General features: G+C 29.5%; 3 protein-coding genes across 3 annotated transcripts; 2 read left to right on the plus strand and 1 right to left on the minus strand.

Annotated features, from left to right (window-relative positions):
* The first annotated feature begins 234 nt into the window (after positions 1–234).
* Positions 235–9,639, plus strand: LOC107168132 (Dystroglycan). The gene is made up of 16 exons (XM_015517439.2): positions 235–668; positions 977–1,154; positions 3,702–3,893; positions 3,957–4,085; positions 4,138–4,260; positions 4,329–4,484; positions 4,542–4,817; positions 4,892–5,011; positions 5,080–5,303; positions 5,362–5,499; positions 5,568–5,946; positions 6,010–6,216; positions 6,309–6,479; positions 6,551–6,862; positions 7,737–8,099; positions 8,397–9,639. Exons 2-16 carry the CDS (start codon positions 984–986, stop codon positions 8,643–8,645), a joined length of 3,210 nt encoding a protein of 1,069 aa, XP_015372925.2. The 5' UTR covers positions 235–668; positions 977–983; the 3' UTR covers positions 8,646–9,639.
* Positions 9,640–11,097: 1,458 nt separating this feature from the next.
* Positions 11,098–12,564, minus strand: LOC107168123 (G-patch domain and KOW motifs-containing protein). The gene has a single exon (XM_015517426.2). It carries the CDS (start codon positions 12,397–12,399, stop codon positions 11,371–11,373), a length of 1,029 nt encoding a protein of 342 aa, XP_015372912.1. The 5' UTR covers positions 12,400–12,564; the 3' UTR covers positions 11,098–11,370.
* A 3,167-nt stretch (positions 12,565–15,731) lies between these two features.
* On the plus strand, positions 15,732–19,057 carry LOC149054721 (52 kDa repressor of the inhibitor of the protein kinase-like). Its single transcript, XM_089228588.1, has 3 exons — positions 15,732–15,839; positions 16,469–18,182; positions 18,258–19,057. The coding sequence occupies exons 1-3, from the start codon at positions 15,732–15,734 to the stop codon at positions 19,055–19,057; spliced, it is 2,622 nt and encodes an 873-aa protein (XP_089084714.1).
* The last annotated feature ends 231 nt before the right edge of the window (positions 19,058–19,288 follow it).

Here is a 19,288-nt window from a genome sequence, read left to right on the forward strand (position 1 = left end):
ATTTCTATGTAAACGAGGACTAAAAGTTTATTACTATTTTCTGAATGCCACGCGCCATCTAGGAGCTTTAGTCGGCGATATAGGCGGTATTCAACAGCAATCGAACGAGAAGAACACCGACAAAATGTTGTCATGGAGGTGCTAATATTAATATTATCTATCCGCGTCTGAAATTTGGAGATGATATTATAATATTATGGTAAATCAGTCTTTGAGTCTCCCTCCCCCCTTGCATCTTCCCACTCACTACCACCTCCTCTTAACCGACAATCGTACGGACTTGATGTGACTACAAACAGACCACGGTCTACAATTATTATAGTTATTACTTTATTAGTTATAGTACATTTTACTGAATGCGGTCCGTACTGGTATTCCTGATTCCATATCCGCTGTAGTGACTAGTGACCGCGGTACCGCGCACACGTCGAATGCACACCCATAGCGTCCGATTTTACTTTTTTTACTTCATATCATAAACATATTAAACATCGTTATTTTTATTATTACTTATTAATATATTATTGCCGTAATGCCGTCGTGAGTTAATACGTGTATCATGCCTTTAGCATCGTGACCGTTGTGATAAATAAGTCTTCGGGACATTAGCCTGAATCCAGTGTTATTATTGCTTCGATTTTACATTCAAATATTATCGCACGCAGAAAGTAAGTAACGTCGGAACTGAGTGATTTCGACCATTCCCGGGTGTCGGACGTCCGCCGAACCACCGACCGGCAGGCTGGACGCCCTGGATCCCGTCGGCGGGTACCATGACGGCCAGTTGTTTGCGTCCCCCGTGTGTGGGCGTGCGGTGAGTTTTTCACGTCCCCCCGCCCACCTTCGGACCAATTCCCTGTCGGACCATCTGTCGCGCCCGCTGCTAACTGCCCACGCAAACAACTGGTCGACCCGTTGCTTCTTTTTTGTCTTGCCATATTCATTATTATGATCGTCACTTTGTATTCGGCTCTAGTGTCCAAATGAAGAATATAGCTGCCTTTGTGTTTCTTCTGTGTCTGGCATCTGCGCACAAGTCTGGCAACACCAAACATAAATGGTGGAGCATTCCGGAACCCGTTGCCACTGTTGGCAAGTTATTTTACTTCAAAATTCCTCATGACTCGGTCGTTGACAACACCAGTCCCATTGACGTAAGTCCATTTTACTTGACTACATAATAGTGTATCGATTCTATTTGACTCAAACAATGAGTCTTTTAACACAACCTAAAACCATTGACAAGAAATTTATTTTAGATTTACAAATATACAATATAATTAGGAAGTTGTGCATCCCTATCGTTGGTTAGGTTAGAAAATAATTGACAAATATATTAAAACACTGGATAGTTCCATGTAGAACTAATTGAGATGCATCGCAAACTTGTGTTATGAATAATAATAAATTAACAAAAAATATTGTTTCATGAAAAAATTCTACTAAACAAAAATAAATTAATATTCTTACTACCTGTCATACCTTATTAATTTATTATACAAATAAACAAACCATTATTACAATCACTTGAATATTATAATATGAATTGAATTAAAATGTATCTCAAATAATTACAGCTTTTTTTTCTTTTTCAATATACTTAACAACTTTCTACTAGATCACTGTTACACGCAACAGATTTTAATTTGTCTGACTATCAAATGTTAGTTCTAATCAATCAATTTTTAAATAATCAAATATCACATAAATTACCTATCAAGATTAATTATATGTCCTGTTTGATTTGTTTTATTCTGGACAAATATTTCTAATACATGTCTATCATACATAAAAATGATTTAAATATTTTTTATGTTTGTTTCAATATTGTCAGTAATTACAAATTATTGAATCAAGGTTATCATACTAATTTTTATGATCTTATAATGTTTTATAGCAACAGTTTACACTCTACAAACTTACAAAATTATTATTTAAATGTTGATAACATATGAAACTAAATAATTGTTGATTCATTGTTAATAACATTTATTCTATGATAATTTTTATGCTTTATTATTTAATATACATTATTTATTTTTATATGTTCATACAATCTATAAGAAAGAACAAATGTCAAACTTAATTATATATTAATATGACAAATTATTATACAATATCTGTATCAAACTAATTTCAATATACTATTTTAAATATCGAGGTGTTTTTGATATATTTTTGTCAAATTTAAACTCTTTAAATATCAATCAATATAAAAAAATTTTGAGGTACCACAATAACATTTTAATATTTAAAGACGAGGAAAAAGTGTATTAGGAATATTTAACTTTACCAAATTGTAGGTACTTATTAAATATGAGTTTGTTATTAAAAGTGATAATAATACCTACTTAATTACAAAGTATTTTCTTTTTAGATTCTGAGCGTAGCAAATTAATTTATTTTACCTATTAACAATGGTATGAGATTTTTTTCCTGTCATCAATATTATGGGTAGTAAAAATACTACAATTTTTGACATTAGCATCTTTTCTGATGGAAAAGTAACTGTAATCGGTACATTCAGGAGATAATAAAGTTAGTTTTTGAGAGTGTACTGAAAAACAAAAACAAAAATAAAGAAATAATTGGAAATTTTACATAAAATCAATTTATTTATTTTTTGTTTAACACATAAACTAAAAACTGTAGGCACCTGGAATGTTCACCAAATATTGATATTAGAATTTTTTATGTATGGTAAAATTTTCAAAATATATTGACTTTTTTGATCTATTTATAGCTGTAAACCATTTTAGAATTTTATACAAAATTTAATTAACGAATCCTAATAAGTTGCTCTAATATCAGTTCTAAAAAATAGTAAGAATACATAATTAAGATTACTTTTTACTCTGCTTTTTATATGAATTTAAAATTCAAATTTTGACAAAATTCATCCAAATCCTAAAAATTCATAAAAATTTTTTTAATCAGGTATTAATAAAAAGTTTGTTTTATAGCTAACATTAGAAATTTTAATATAAGACTCCCAATAAATTTTTCCACCTTAATCAAAGAAATACTTCACCGACTAGTGTCATTAATTTTTTATAAGCTTTTGATCTTAAATTTTTAGTATATCTTTTATAATTTTCTGCGATTTTTAATTATTAAATTTGATTATTTATATATGTTTACTAATATGATACACAATTTTGTTCAAAATAATATTTTTCCTGCAAAGACTTGTGATTAAATCCAAATCTAACACATCCATTACAATGACAGACTTAATAACTACTAAACAGCATTGCAGCACTCACTTAGGTATCCACCTTTATTTTTTTTATTTAAAATTTTTGAAATAGATAATTTATAATAGTTGTTACAAATTAGCATTGAGTCATGGATCCTAGCTAAAACTGTAATTGATAAAGGGACCCCTTATTTGTGATAACTTACTTTTCAATTTTGTTTAATTGTAAAAATGAAAAAAAAAATTATATGATTTATTTTTATTTTACATAAACACCTTTTTGTAATAATAAAACATAATAAACACAGATTTTTTCAATGGATATACCTAACAACCCAAAGAGATCTATTTCTTACTTCAGTACTACATAACCACTGATCACCTAAAAACACCTGGGAAAACTCCTGGGACCACCAATTGGGAATCAATGATTTATAACATATTGGAAACTAATATCATATTAAATATATAAATTATATTCAATATTTTTTTGTTTGCTCAGTTTTTGGGTCAAGATGGTGGTGGTCTTCCAAGTTGGTTAGTTCAAGGTAATGGTGAGCTTGAAGGAATACCAGGACCTGAAGATGTTCGCGATCATTTGTTGGTAAGAGCTGGAGACAAAAGTCGTCGAATGGTTTCTGATGTAGCTTATATTAGAGTTGCACCATTGAAATGGAAAAATGTTCGAAATAATGTTAGTATGATTGATAAATTTTACCGTACCTAAATAATAAATTAACGCTTGACATGGTTACAGAAACGATGTAAAAATTCTGAAGATTCTATTTTGCTATGCCTCATTATTGGTATGAATTTTAAAAGTATACAACCTTTACAAAGGCTTATTGCACTGAAAAATTTGGCAGGATTTTTAAGCCTTCCTCAAGTAAGAATAACTTTATTCAGATGTTAAATTATTACTAATGCAATTTCTTTAGGATGCTGTGTTATTAGTGCCTCAAGAAAGTGTATCTTCTTGGTTAATTGACTATTTAGTAACATCTGAACGCCAATCCCATAAAAAACAACAATTCAATGATACATCATTTGTTCTTTGGGAGGTAATAAATCATGTTATGTTACAGCATAATAAACAAAATATACTAAAACTATTACCAATGTCTTAAAGGTTGGCTGTGGAGGTGATATTTTGCAAGAACATATTGATCATGTACGGCAAATGCAGAGTAATACAGTTGATGGAACTTTGTCTGAGGTATTGCAGTTGCCAGTTACCAGTTGGAGACTGGTAAATTCATTAAACCCTTTACGAGGCCGTCGTCAGGTAGTATATATTACTATTTGAATGGTATTGATATTATATATGATTATAATTGTTTAGGTGATGATGACAGGCGCAAAACAAAACACAAATTCTGGAAATACTGCTGAAGTCGATTACAACGATGATAGTTTGACCAGGAATCTTAATGCTCTCCCTGATAATGACGATGATGATGAAGAAGAAGAAATTATTCCTGATACTAGACAAACTATTATTGAACCATCTCCGGTATATATACCTCATCAATATGATACTGACCATTATCATAGACATCACCGTAGAGATGAATCTGTGCTGAATATTCCAAAAGACATCAACTCTACGCCTGTTCAAGTAAATAATACCAATATACTTGCTTTTTACTGGATTAAAATTCATTTTTTTTTTTTACATATATTAAATTTTAGAATATGAAATTATCTTCAACTCTTGATTTAAGTGGAGTCATTGGATCTTTTGAGAACATTCAGCCAACACCTTCATTTTACGAGCAAAAGTCTTCAACTTCTACTACTCAAGAATTATATGTTTGTTACATATTTGACTGTTTTATACATAATTGTCAACTGATTTTTTTAATTAATTTTAATTTTAGGAATCTGTAGGTATGGGTGATTCGTATGATGTAACAACAATACCAGATGATATATCTACTGAAACTCCGAATCTTGTGACAGACAAGATAAAAGATCTAATAAATGAGAATTCTGTTAGTACTTCAACTACTTCAACAACATCAAATGGAGAAAATCCTAACACATCTCCAATAATTAAACATAAGTTACCTAAACTTGCTATTACGGCTGGCAAACCATTTAAGTAAGAAGTTTGTACAAAATGTTCTATCATATATTTTGAATCTTTATTATGATGTCAGGTATCCAATTCCTAACAATATATTCTATGATGCTGAAGATGGAGATACAAAACACTTAAAATTAGCATTGTTGAACACCGATCCAGCTTTATTATCATGGGTTGAGTTTGATGCTGAAAAACAAATCTTACTTGCTTTGTATGTTGTTAAAAAAATATTTTGTATTATTATGTACCTATTTGTTTTATTTTTACTAAACTTTTTAGACCTTTGGAGGATCATGTATCAAAATGGGAAGTAGTAATCGAGGCAAAAGATTCTGGGAATCTGGCTATTAACAATACATTAGAACTGGTAGTCCAACAGCTACCTCACCTACGTGCCATTAATCATCAGTTAACACTTCAAATGCGCTTAAAACAAGATTCATTAGCCTGGACTCATCCAGTCAATTGGAGCTTGGATATCATTGACAGAATCAGTACAATTTACTCAACTGATGTTAAAGATATCACAGTCTTAGACTGGCCAAGAGTCTCTCTTTTAGCTGCCAATAAGGATAAACATAGTATTCAGTTTACTTGGACCAATGATACATTGCCACGTGAAATCTGTCCTAATGGACAAATAACTCAAATTTTAGGAGTATGTTTGTTATAGTTTATTTTCCAAATTGTTGATATTATTTAAATGATTCATTTGTTATAGGTTTTAAAACCAGAAAAAAGTGGTAAAATGAAATTTGGAAAATATTTTGGTTCTTCAGTTGTTTTGGAAGATGTTAGCTGGCAAGGATTAGGTAATTGTGCTACAACATCATTTATTTCGAGTCAAAATTATCAACCTGTGTTGCGAAATCCAGTTGATCTTATTAATGCCACTTATGGACAGTTATTATCTTATGTCGTACCAGAGGTAAATAATTTATTTGTGCACATCATACTTATGTGACTAGGATTAAGCATTCATATTCTATTTGTAAAACTTATCTTTACTTTTATTTTTAGGATACATTTTATGATCCCGAAGATGGTTCTTCACGCAGATTGAAGTTGTCATTGATGACTATTGATCGTACACAAGTTCCGACAAATAGCTGGTTACAATTTGACACTAAGAACCAAGAGTTTTATGGAATTCCATTGTGGGGTGACAAAAGCTTTTCTGAATATCAACTTGTAAGTTTAATTTTGTACTTTTTCTTTAGTTGATTTAAGAATTAAAATACTATATTTGTTTTTTTGTTTAGATTTGTACAGATAGAGAGGGTAGATCAAATCATGATAGTCTAGTAGTATCTATACATAATACAACTAAGCCTTTGCCATCAGCTGAATTTGATATGATATTCAAAACTCCAGAATTCAAAGAATTCAATAATTCAGCTAAACTAAAAAAAATATTTGTTGAACGTATAGCTAACCTTTTTAGAGATAAAAATACAGCCAACATCGTTGTTCTTGGAGTCAGCTCAGTTAATGGTATGACAATGGTGACATGGTACAATAAAACATTAGAAATTGATCGGTGTGATGAAGAAAAAATTCTACAACTGAGACAAGTATGTAATTTTTACTTAAGAGGACGCTACACCCGTATGTGTTGTCTCTGTTTTACAAGTGCGTAACATAGCAAAATCTGTTTAGCGTGGGACAACTGTTTTCCCTCAATATTTATAATCGAATTTTCAAAATTTCACAACGCATAGGTAATAACTTTATCTGTGTCATAGCGTCGTTATTTTTTTGATAGCACTAACCAATAATTTTAAGTAATTTAATGAAAAAATAAATGTATTTTCTTAAGCTTATAACTTAATTATATTTATGTTATCAAAAAAGTAACGACGCTATGACACAAATAAAGTTCTTACCTATGCGTTGTGAAATTTTGAAAATTCTATTATAAATATTGAGGGAGAACAGTTGTCCTGCGCTAAACAGATTTTGCTATGTTATACGTTTGTAAGATGGAGACAACACATACGTGTGTGGTGTCCTCTTAACTACTGTAATAAATCCTTAAAACCTGTTATAATTTAAAATAACAACTCAAGAAATTTAATACTGTAATTAATAATTAAAGACATTTTGTTGACATATATATTACTATTGCTAAATGTCCTGTAAGTTATAAGTATACCTAAAAATAGTATGTCCAATGGGCCAATTTGATAATTATGCTGGTCTATTTGTTTTCATAATGCCGACACACTATTTATGTGGGCTAGTTGTGATGACCCCTGTTTTAGGTTGTTTATTAATAATTGTAATGTGCTAAATTTCTGTATAATGTTGTTATATATAGTTATCACAACACTTAAATTACTACCGACTAATCATATCTTTAACATAGCTAAAAATTATGACTATTTTAATTTAATGTGTTAATCATGATATTTAAAATAATTTAATTTAATCTATTTTTACATTTAGGTCTTATTGAATGAAGATGAAAAGTTATCTGAAAATGTAACAAAATATATGAAACCATCATTTAATGTAGTTGGAGCACATGTTTTGCCTTCTGGTATGTGTGAAGGTGGATTTACTGAAGTTCGACCACCAAAAACAACCAACAATGTTACACCTCGTGATGACAATATTTTGCTTTTATTCGACAAATCAGAACAATATTTTTCGACATTTATTATTCCAGCAATCATAATTTTAGCAATGATGCTTTTTGCTGGATTATTAGCTTGTTTATTGTATCGCCGACGACCATCATCAAAGTTAAGAATTGGTGATGATGAAAGACAAAGCTTCCGAAGTCGTGGTATTCCGGTTATTTTCCAAGTAAGAATTACCCTACATAATTATGTATAATAATGTGTGTGAAACTATAAATAAATTTGTTCTTTATTAACAAAAATGTACTTTTATCATTTTTAAGTAAAATCCCAGTAAACAAATAAATAGTATTAATCCGGGTCTGCTTATACAAATAATTTGCTTTTCATTCAGCTTATTTGATAGTAGATGAAGTTATTTTTCTAAAATTAAAAATTTTATATTTTTTGTGATTTAATATAAAAAACCAGATAGAAAGTTAACATATTCTGTGATATTTGACAAACTTATTTTGTACAATAGGATGAATTAGATGAAAGACTTGAGCCTACAAATAAAACTCCAATAATCATGAGAGAAGAAAAGCCGCCTTTACCACCACCCGAATATCAAAGATCAACGCCAATGGCCACCACAGCTTTACTAGCCGATACAGAAGATTCACCATATCAACCTCCACCACCACCCTTCTCTAATGTTGGCTCCAATCATAGGTCAAAACCGTCATCAACTCCGTCATATCGCAAACCCCCACCTTACGTTCCTCCTTAACAAGTCTGATTCTAAATTAGTTTTTAAATTGGTCTTTTACATCAATTTGACTGATTCCTTTTAGTCATTAAATAAAACTTTTAAAACAAGTTATTAACAAACAAAAATAGTGTTCGCAATAATATTGTCATTATTTATTTTTTATTTTTTTTACAATCTATTATTTTTAATGTCTTTAGCAATAACAATTATTATTATTTTATCAGTATATTTTTTCTATAATCGTGAATACTTTGTTAAACAACTTTTTTCAGGCGTTAGACTTTAGTGTACTACAATATTATGTGAAGTAACTAATAAGCATTTATTATTTTACCTTTCACGATTTCTCCAAACCCTCGCTTATTGTTCTATGTGTTGATGTAAGTTTGTGTAGTAATTATTCAAAAATAATTAAAATTAGACAACTTAATATACTACACAGTTAATGTATTATTTTTTTTTGCATATTTGCAACATTTTTTATAATCAATTTTTTTTATCCAATTTATTATTATTATTAATATTATTACTATTAAGATAAATTACATAATTATTCTGTTTTAATTTAATAAGAAGAATTGTAATAAAAGTTAAATCAAAACAATTTTGTTTAGTATTGAAATTTATTTTCACTAAAACATGACCAAAATAATACTTAGTAGTATTAGTAATACTCATTGGGATAGACTTACTTTTTTTTTGTTATATATTATAAATAATATAATATTGAAGAAAAATTATTTTTACTTAAGGGCTTCTAAGTAATTTTTAAGTTAGTGGCTTTGGTGAGTGTAAATGTGTATTTTTGTTCTTATAACAATAATTGTGGCAGAGGTCACAGAATTTTATGCCATCGAGTATGTTTAGTTAACTGAAAATTATTATTTATTTTTTTTTTTTTTCATCTTTTAGAGAATATTGTAATGGATAATATTAGTAATCATTATTAAATTGTGTTGTAAATTAAAAGTATTATCAATGGTGATAAAAATATATAAGAAAATTTCTTTTACATGTTCTTTTGATTAATTTATAATAACATTTACAGTTGTGACTCATGTTTGTATTTTAGCGCCCTACCTTTCCTGACTGTCCCAAAAGTTCTGAAAAAAAAACTGATGACTACAAACGCCATGACTATAGTCCATAGTATATAACTTTGTTGTTTAAATTATTTATTACTATTTACTATCATAAAACTACAAAGGTGCGATTTGGGTTAAATTTATGAGGGTGCTAGATTTATATCAACCAAGGTGGCCTGTGAAAGGGCCTAATAATAAATTATATATATCAATTTTATAATATTAATAAAGAAAAAATATATAATAAAAAAGTAATATATCAAAAAAATATTATTTAATATTAATGAAGTATAAAATAAATTTAAGAAGTACCTACCTCATTTTAGACTGTTAAGAGAATTTGTCTCTTTACTGTGACATCAATAGGCAATACCTTGTTTCCCCAAAAAAATTTTGTCAATAAGCATTGATATGTAGGTACGATTTTTGGCTGTGTAACAAATACTATGGTAAATAATGAACTTGTTTATTATAGCAGCTACATTTATAACAATCCGTTGATTTGTATATTTAATTGCATGGTATATAGGCAAAATATACCATTTTGAAGAAAAGTATACTTTTTAATATAATTTAGCCAAATCACTGCATAATACATACATATATTTTATAACTTAAAACTCTGTTTCCCATAACTATCCTTTCACATTAACAATGAAACAAAATTGTCATGTGAACTAAGGATAAAGGTATTTAAGGACTTAAGGTAGTATAGATATTTATTATTTATGCATGGGTGCTAAATTTAATTTATCCATAATGTATTAATGTGAAAATTATTTTAAAAATATTGAATATTAGAAATACTTATTAAGTAAGTACTTGGTTTGTTACAAGAGAACATTGCAGAAATTTAGAGTTTTTTATTTTAAAATACCGGCAATATTGCATTAAGTAGATACTAGGACACAAAAGTTATTGAATTGTTTTGTTAGTCTATTTTCATGCTCTAAGGTGTGTACCTTTATTAAAATAAAAATGTAATTATGAATTTTCTATAATAATTTTTTTTTTTTTTGTTATTTACTGATATTTATGAATTATGAATAGCACATTCATTTCATTTGTATAAAATATAATCTAAATTCATGGAACCTATACTCTGTTCCAAAAGAGAAAATCTTAGCACGTTGAATGGAGGATGCTCACCACCTCGTGTCTTCTCTTTTGTAATAAAGTATATAATATCTACAGATCCCAGTTATGATTACTATTAAGATCATAAATAAAATAAGGAACTTAAATATTTTCTTAAAATTGGTTAGGTATTAGGAATAATTTTACAAATTTGGTCTAAGACTCAAATAGTGGAGGACAAGGGTGTTGTGGGTCACCAGATATATTTCAGCTGAAAAATATATTTTAAAAAGCAAGGAATTAAAAAATAGGTCTGCAATGATATGTTTTAATGTGTAACAGATGTCAAATGATGTTCATATGATTACAATTAGTAGTCGACTTATGGCTCATATTTTTAAATACTTTCACAATAATGCTGTCATGATATTATTTAATAATTAATGTAGTTAAGTAACAGCAGGTATCTGTCTAAACATTACAAAAATATACAATAATTATTCATAAAATACATTTACAAAAATAAGTAACATTAATAATTAGTAATTAATAGTTAATCTATAATCCTGAATATACATATATTACGATGAAGACTTTTTGTGTTTATATTTTTTATGTTTATTGTGATTAGATTTATGTTTTCTATGTGGTGATCTGGAATGTTTGCTTTTTTTTGTTTTATGGTGTCTAGATTGACGATCATCGTAAATGTCTTCTTTAACTATTTTTTCACGATGATTAGATTGATCATCACTGTCATTCGATTTAGTTTTACCTTCATGATATTCTTTATACTGTTTTATATTAATTACATTACAATTTTTATCAAATTCACTTTTTGTAACCAGATTGAATAAATTTTCGCTAACATTCTCTAATTCTCCAGTGCGTGAAACTTTCACAATCACTCTTGAGGATAATTCATCAAAACCACAAACTTGTCCATACTGGCCATTCAGTTTTCCAATAGTAAATTGTACAAAAGATCCTCTTTTGAGTTTTAGTTCTCCTTCAGAACTTAGTGTTTTTGGTACAGATTTAACTAATTTATCAGCGCCCAAACCCATTCCTTTAGACCTGATCTCTGGCAGACTAGTAGAAGTTATTTGAGAATTATTACCAACACCTTTAGTAGGTTTCCAACCCATACCTCGAAGCATAGCTAATCCAAATTTATCAATCGGTATAGTTTCATAGTCTTCGGCCGTAGACATCTCCATCCCTTCCTGAGGATCGATTATCAATGGTACTTCAACTATTCTTGTATCTTCTTCTTCTTCTTCTTCATCTCCTTTTTTTTTTTTACAACCCTTTAATATTGCCTGTACAGCCATTTCTTCCAATGTTGACGCTCCGTTTTCTTGTGGTTTGTTTGATATTGAGCTTACAAATTCTTTTGCTGGTAGCCTCTGTTTAACTGATTTTGGCATATGAATAACTAATTCATGATCAACCTTTTCTACTGCTCCAGCCACTTTAATCGATTTCTCTTCGACGCATTCAATAAACTGAATTGCTTTCTCTGTTTTTGGAAATACAGGAATTACCTTAGGTTTAGATATTTGTTTAAACGAAAAAGATATTTTTTTGGTATCTTCTTCTTCCATCATAACTAATTATTAATATTCAGTACGTTAACGGTCAACGATCAACGACCAAGCGAGCAACAATTCGAATACTGGATTTGTTTAAACGTAAGTTGAGGTTGACGAAATTACGTAGAGTCGTAGACAACTACTAACCAACGTCTGACGAACTTAAACGTTAACTATAAACACTAAACAAAATATAATAGTGATAAGTGATAGCACAGAACCAGTCGGCAGTATAGATATTAGATTAGATTACATTTTTATTTTTATTAGCACAGAACAATTTTATAAGGTATATGAAAATTTAAATATAATAAAAATAATAATTATTATTAATTTAATTGTTTTTTGATGAATAGAACAATATTAGTTTTATCTGAAAAAAACGTTATTCAATCATTAATGTTATATTAAAAATATTATCACTAGATACTTCATAGCCTCAAGCCTGAATCCCCCAATGTGGAAAACAAAATTGTAGTAACTCAAAAACGAATATCCACATGACCATAGATACTTGAAAACTTTCCCAAAATGTAATTAGGTATGACCATTTTCATACTTGATAATATATTAAAATTTACAAGTTTTTTTTTGTGTGTATGTTTAAGCCCAACGACCTATGTTACTGAGAGTCAAAATAAAAATAAAAATGAATAGGTATTCAAAATATTTTGATTCTTTTTATCGATAATTAATTTTAAAGTTGGTCAAAAAACTTGAAAATTTAACCTTGAATAGGTACAAGACTTCATAATAATTAAATTAGAGAGTGTAAAGAAAAAGGTTGAGCGTAAATCCATATTTTTTCTGAGCATGTAAAGTTAGTATTAAAAAATAAATTCGTCAACATTACGAACATTTGCAAATCATTTTTGAGTTGAAAATACTTTAAAAAGTTATTTTTGTATTTAAGATATTTTTAAAATAACAAAATTCCTTATAATTGTTTTACCTATACCAAGATAAAAAAGTTAAACGAAGTCAAATAAATTTTTATGAGCGTTTCAGGTTCAAATATCTACGATATTAGATATTCAACGGTAAATTAAGTAGCAACTATGGACATAGGAAATTATTGTCGAATTGTCATTAAATGATTTCCTATTATTTTATTATAATTCAAGAACGTCAATAATCATTAACTTCTCAAAATGTTTATTTTATCACTTTTAATACTTCTTGAAAACAATTTCAAATTGTTTTGATCATTTTTGAGTTATTTATGAATATTTCTTCCTTAAATAATATCAATAAATAATTTCGATTGGTCAACATTTTTGAAAATTGAAGATAGCAAGTTCCTCATAAATAAGTTGTTATAAAAGTCAATAGATGAATATCAGTTCATATCCTAGATTCAAAATCTAAAATATTGCTCGAATAAATACCATTTAAAATTAGAGCTGTATGTAGTAATACAAAAAGGTAAGTTTAAAAAATTATCGACAATAACAATATCTTCAAAAACATTAGTTATACGTTTCAATAAATGAAAGTCCAACGTTTAATGAATAATCTGGTATAGTATCGATAAGTGTAAATGTTAATTTTAGAGAATAGGGATAAGCGTCGACGTACATATTACTCGTGTAAAATCACATAGGAAATCACGAAATCATACATAAAAATACATAGAAATTTAGCGACAAAAACGAGCAGAATTTCATGAATTGGTTTTTAAAAAAGTGATGGTGAGTAGTTAAGCATCTTAATAACACCTCCCCCCCATCTGCAATATCAGTATATTGCAGCATTAATTATTAAAATATAGGTATAGGTACAATTTATAACAAAAAATACAATTACATAATACATTTAACATGAATATCCTCTATTAGAAAAAAAAAACAATTACTCAAAATAAAAATATCCGAAATATTTGATTGAAAAATTTACAAAATGTGTACAACAAATTGAAGCATGTAGGTACTTAAAAAATTTTACGGCGGGATTTTGTACAAGCAAATTCATTAATTATATCTTCATAATCAATTTGTCTGCAGATTTCATTTTCGATGTTAAGAATAAGAATAGCAAAACTGTTTAAATGATCCTCTGTTAGTCTCTATCGCAAGTAATTTTTAATTCTTTTTAGTGTCGAGAAGGACCTTACAGCAGAACAGTTTAAGGCTGGAAGGCATAAAAAAATTCTTGAAACTATGTCTATGTAAGGAAATAGATCACTTATATTCTTTTCCTTTATTCCTTTAATAACATAATCATTTCCAATACTGTACGGGGAATTTGTTCTATACTTAAAAGATAGTTACGGAAATGTTGACATTCATTAGAAAAACTTTCACCTAAATCATTATTATATATTTTACAAAGTTCGTTTGCACTCAAATCCAATATTCAGAGGATGAAAGAGTTGTAAACTTCAGTAAAAATGAGAATTTTTCCTTTATATTTTCATAAAACTTTTACCTTTTTTCCAATTCGGCATCAAGTTTATCCAAAATTGCGAAGTGTTCACTTTTAATGATTCGCGACTATCAACGATGACACATTTTGTACACAACACTAATAATAATAATTTAATTTTAAACGAGACGTGTATAATTTTCTAATTATAAATTATTATCATAATGATAGGCGGTCGATGATTGTCGCAGGCGCGGATCTATGGGGGGGGGGGGTCATGGGGGTCATGACCCACCCCAAAAAATCAAAATTAAGTCCTTTATTTTTATTTAAAAATTAAAATATGCAGAAATTGTGTTTTTAATGTTTCACAGATTTTTTTTTCAAAAAAAAAAAATATATAAAATATAATATATAGAACATATTTTATTTATATATTATATTATATAGGTACCTACAGGCTACAGCCTGCATTTAAACTAAATCATCACTTGTTCATAAAATCATGATTTCCAATAAACATATATTTTCTAAGAATATTAATAGTGTTTATAAACTGATTGACGATTGACGATAATTAATAAGAAATCGGCGGAAAGAATATGTTCGTCGTTCGGCGGAAATATTATTTTCAACCCGTATAATAATATAAGGTACACTTACACAGTTACACTTACCTACAGTCTACACGCGACACGCGTACGTCTATATATTATATAGGTACTTGGAATGGCGACGCAGCCACCGCTAATCACTAATTTGCGTTCTAATAATTTGTTACAACCATATACCATATACAACGTTAAATGTTTGACTGCTTATTGAATCATTTTATTTTGCTGTGAACGTCTGGGACACGTGCATCAGTCGTCGAGTACGAAAAAAAACTATGGCGAGTATATAATTATAATTATTGTAATAATCGATACAATTCCTATTCGAATGAAGTTTCAATCGAGCATTTTATTATTCAAATGATTATAATGTATAAGCTAATAGTTTATATTAGGAGTCTACAACCTTTTTATGCAGTGGGCCTATTATTTTCTAGAAATCTTGAGGGACACATCCGTAGTAAAAACATGTATTTTGTATAAAAATTAAGTTTATATAATTTATAACATACTAACATATAATTGAATTTTAAATTTTAAATTCCAAATTATTTATTTTTCATTATTAAAATAAAGTACGAACTAATTCATAATATGTTTATAGCGATATCTTATAGTCGTTAATTATAAGTTAATTATATTTGATTAAAATTATAGAAAAAATACAAGCTATACGTAAAATGTGATCCCGCAATGCAGTAGCAATTATGAAATGTGTAGCAATAAATTAAAAAGTGTGCAATACTTTTATAACATTTTTAATATATCTTTATTTATAATGCAAATTCACTTTTTTGATTCATAAATCTTAAGTTTCTCGTCATATATCAAGGACTTTTATTTTATAATTATCATATTCAACGGCAACATGGTTGATTGTTAATACTTAAATAGGTTGTTACTGGTATAGTTTAATATTGGTAGCACAATAAAAAAAAATAATATTATAAATATAATTTTTTATATTTGTTAAATGATAAAATATTTAATAAGTAGTAGTGATTTTGATTTCTGATATATTATTTATTCTATACCAATAGAAAATTACTTATAATCTATAGGTATACAAAAATATCTAAAATTATGTCTTTCTGTATTTTATGTAGGGTGATTCATTTAAAAGAAATAGCGGGTCGGTAAGAAAAATAGACACATTCTTCAGTAAGAAGCCAAAACTTGGGTCTGACAATCGACAAAACGAGTCATCTACATCTACTTCGGTACCTAATTCTGACCATAGAAATAATTTGGCGATTGACATTCCGTGTACGAATACGTTATCTGCATCTAAATCTGAACAGAAAAACGACTCCCATATCAATTTTGATTACTCTTCAGATATTGGTTGTTTTATAGGAAGCAAAAGCATTGACAATTCTTCTAAAGCTAATCTTCTTGAAAAACACTGGATGCCACCTATAAATTACGAATTTCCTTTTTGTGTGGTCACCAAGAATGGAAAACAAACCAAAAAGTACGCTCAAAGATCACATCTTAATAAATTCCATTGGCTCGTTTTATCACACAAAGACCAGGGGCTGTATTGCAAGTATTGTGCTCTATTTGCTTCAGGCTCAGGTGGTGGAGTTCAAACAAATACGCCTCTTAAACGGCTTGTTAAACAACCTTTAAAAGCTTTTGATGACCTACTTGGAGAAAAGGGGTCTCTATTAACACACCAGCGAAATAAATATCACCAAATGTCGGTCGAAGCTGGGAAAAGTTTTCTTGTAACTTACCATAACCCTGACCTTAATATTGCTAACCAAGTCTGTAAGCAGCGAATGGCGCAGGTAAAAGAAAATAGAGATCGTTTGCGACCAATTGTCAGTACAATTGTATTATGTGGCCGCCAAAATATTCCCCTGCGTGGGCATAGGGACAACGGAAAAATAATTCTAAATGTTGACAAAAATGAGCAAAATAGCGTGGTAGCAAATCAAGAAGGGAATTTTAGAGCTCTCCTAAGGTTTCGTATCGAGTCAGGTGACTCAAATCTGCGTCAACATTTAGAAGTAGCAAACTCCAATGCAACATATATCAGCAAAACAGTGCAAAACGAATTGATCGATACATGTAAAGATTTGATTCAAGAAGCTATTTTAGCTAGAGTAAAGGAAGCGAAATTATTTTCATTAATATTTGATGAAACAACTGATATCTCTCACACTGAGCAGCTGAGTCTCTCCATTCGATATTTCTATAATGGAGTAATCAAGGAGGATTTTTTAACTTTTTGCGATGCTTACGAGATGATTCATTTTGAGGACGCAAGAGCAGAGCGTCGATTGACAGGCGTTGAATTGTCACGTATAGTGGAAGATCTTTGTTTTAAATTTGATATTGATTTGGCATGGTGTGTTGGTATTGGTACAGATAGCTGCTCTGTGATGGCTTCTGAAACTAAGGGTGCGGTTCATGAACTTTCTAAAAAAGCCACTAACGCTAAGCGTTGTCCATGCAACAACCATATTTTAAACAATTCATTAGCCAAATCTTCAAAAGTTTCGGCTTGTCGTAATGCTTCAGCAACTATGAGGAAAGTAGTAGCTTTTGCTAATGCGTCAGCAAAACGGCACAAAGTCTTTGAAGAGGAGCTTGAAGGAATGGCTCTACAAGGAATATGTGAAACTCGTTGGGTTGAAAGGCATAATGGACACTTACAATTTCAAGGCGATAACTTGGTCAAAATATGTAATGCCCTGCATCGAATTACAACTTGGGAGGACAGCAAAACTGCGAGTGATGCTCAATGTCTCCGACATGTTTTATGTAGTTCTGAGTTCATTATTGCATCAGTATGTTTGAATGATGTCTTAGGTATGTGATGATTTATAGATTTGTAAAAAAAAATTTATGACTTTTTATTTAATGTATTAATATTTTACATTTTAGGAACAACTGTGTCACTTAGCCGTTTTCTTCAGACTTCGTCTATTGACTTGAAAAGGGCAACCGACGCAATGAAAGACACTATTTTTCTTCTGAAGCAAAAGAGAACAAATAGTGATGTTGTTTTCCAGCAATTATTTTCAGAGTCAAAAGAGATTTTCGAGCAGTTAGATGTGGAGATAAGATTACCAAGAATTGTTCCTAGACAGAAGCACCGAGAAAATAATCAGCCAGGTCAAACTGCAGAAGAATATTTCCGCAAAAGTATATATATTCCTCTCTTGGATTCAATAATAGCAGATTTAGAAGAACGACTTTCTCCAGAAGTGCTTTCATTGTTTAATTTGGGTGTATTTTTACCAAAAACTGTTTACTCAGAAGTTGATTTGGTAGCCGTACGGGAAGCAGTTAAAAACTACACTGAACTTCTACACAGGCCTCATATATCTACGGTATTGTCAGAATTTCAGCTTTGGGTTACAAAATGGAAACGTGAAGTAGAAAGTGGAAATAAAGTACCGGAATTCTTACCTCAGGTAATAGAACAGTGTGACACAGATTTATACCCAAATATAAATGTTCTATTGCAAATACTCGCAACACTTCCTGTAAGTGCAGCTACAGCGGAGCGATCGTTCTCCACTCTCAGGCGCCTTAAGACGTGGCTTCGTTCAAACATGGGAGAGGAACGCCTCACTGGTCTCGCTTTACTCAATATTCACAAGAATATAGCAGTAAATGTTGATGACATTATAACCAGATTTGGAAAAACAAAACAAAGAAGACTAAACTTTGTCATTTAATTAATTAAAACAACAATTATCAATAAAGTTCTTATTTTATTATGTCTTAACTGTGTATTAAGTTTTTGTCTTTTCGTAAATATGACCCCCCCTCAATTTTAGTTCTAGATCCGCGCCTGGATTGTCGCTAAACTGAACTCGAAGAAAAAATTTCAATGTTTTGTTAAAAATAGATAAACAAGAGTCACGAATCAAAAATATTTCTGCCTCTATATCTATTTTTGCCTATGT

This window comes from Diuraphis noxia, unplaced genomic scaffold, assembly GCF_037042655.1.
Source record: "Diuraphis noxia isolate RWA-SAM2 unplaced genomic scaffold, SU_Dnox_SAM2 contig0005, whole genome shotgun sequence".
Taxonomy (NCBI): domain Eukaryota; kingdom Metazoa; phylum Arthropoda; class Insecta; order Hemiptera; family Aphididae; genus Diuraphis; species Diuraphis noxia.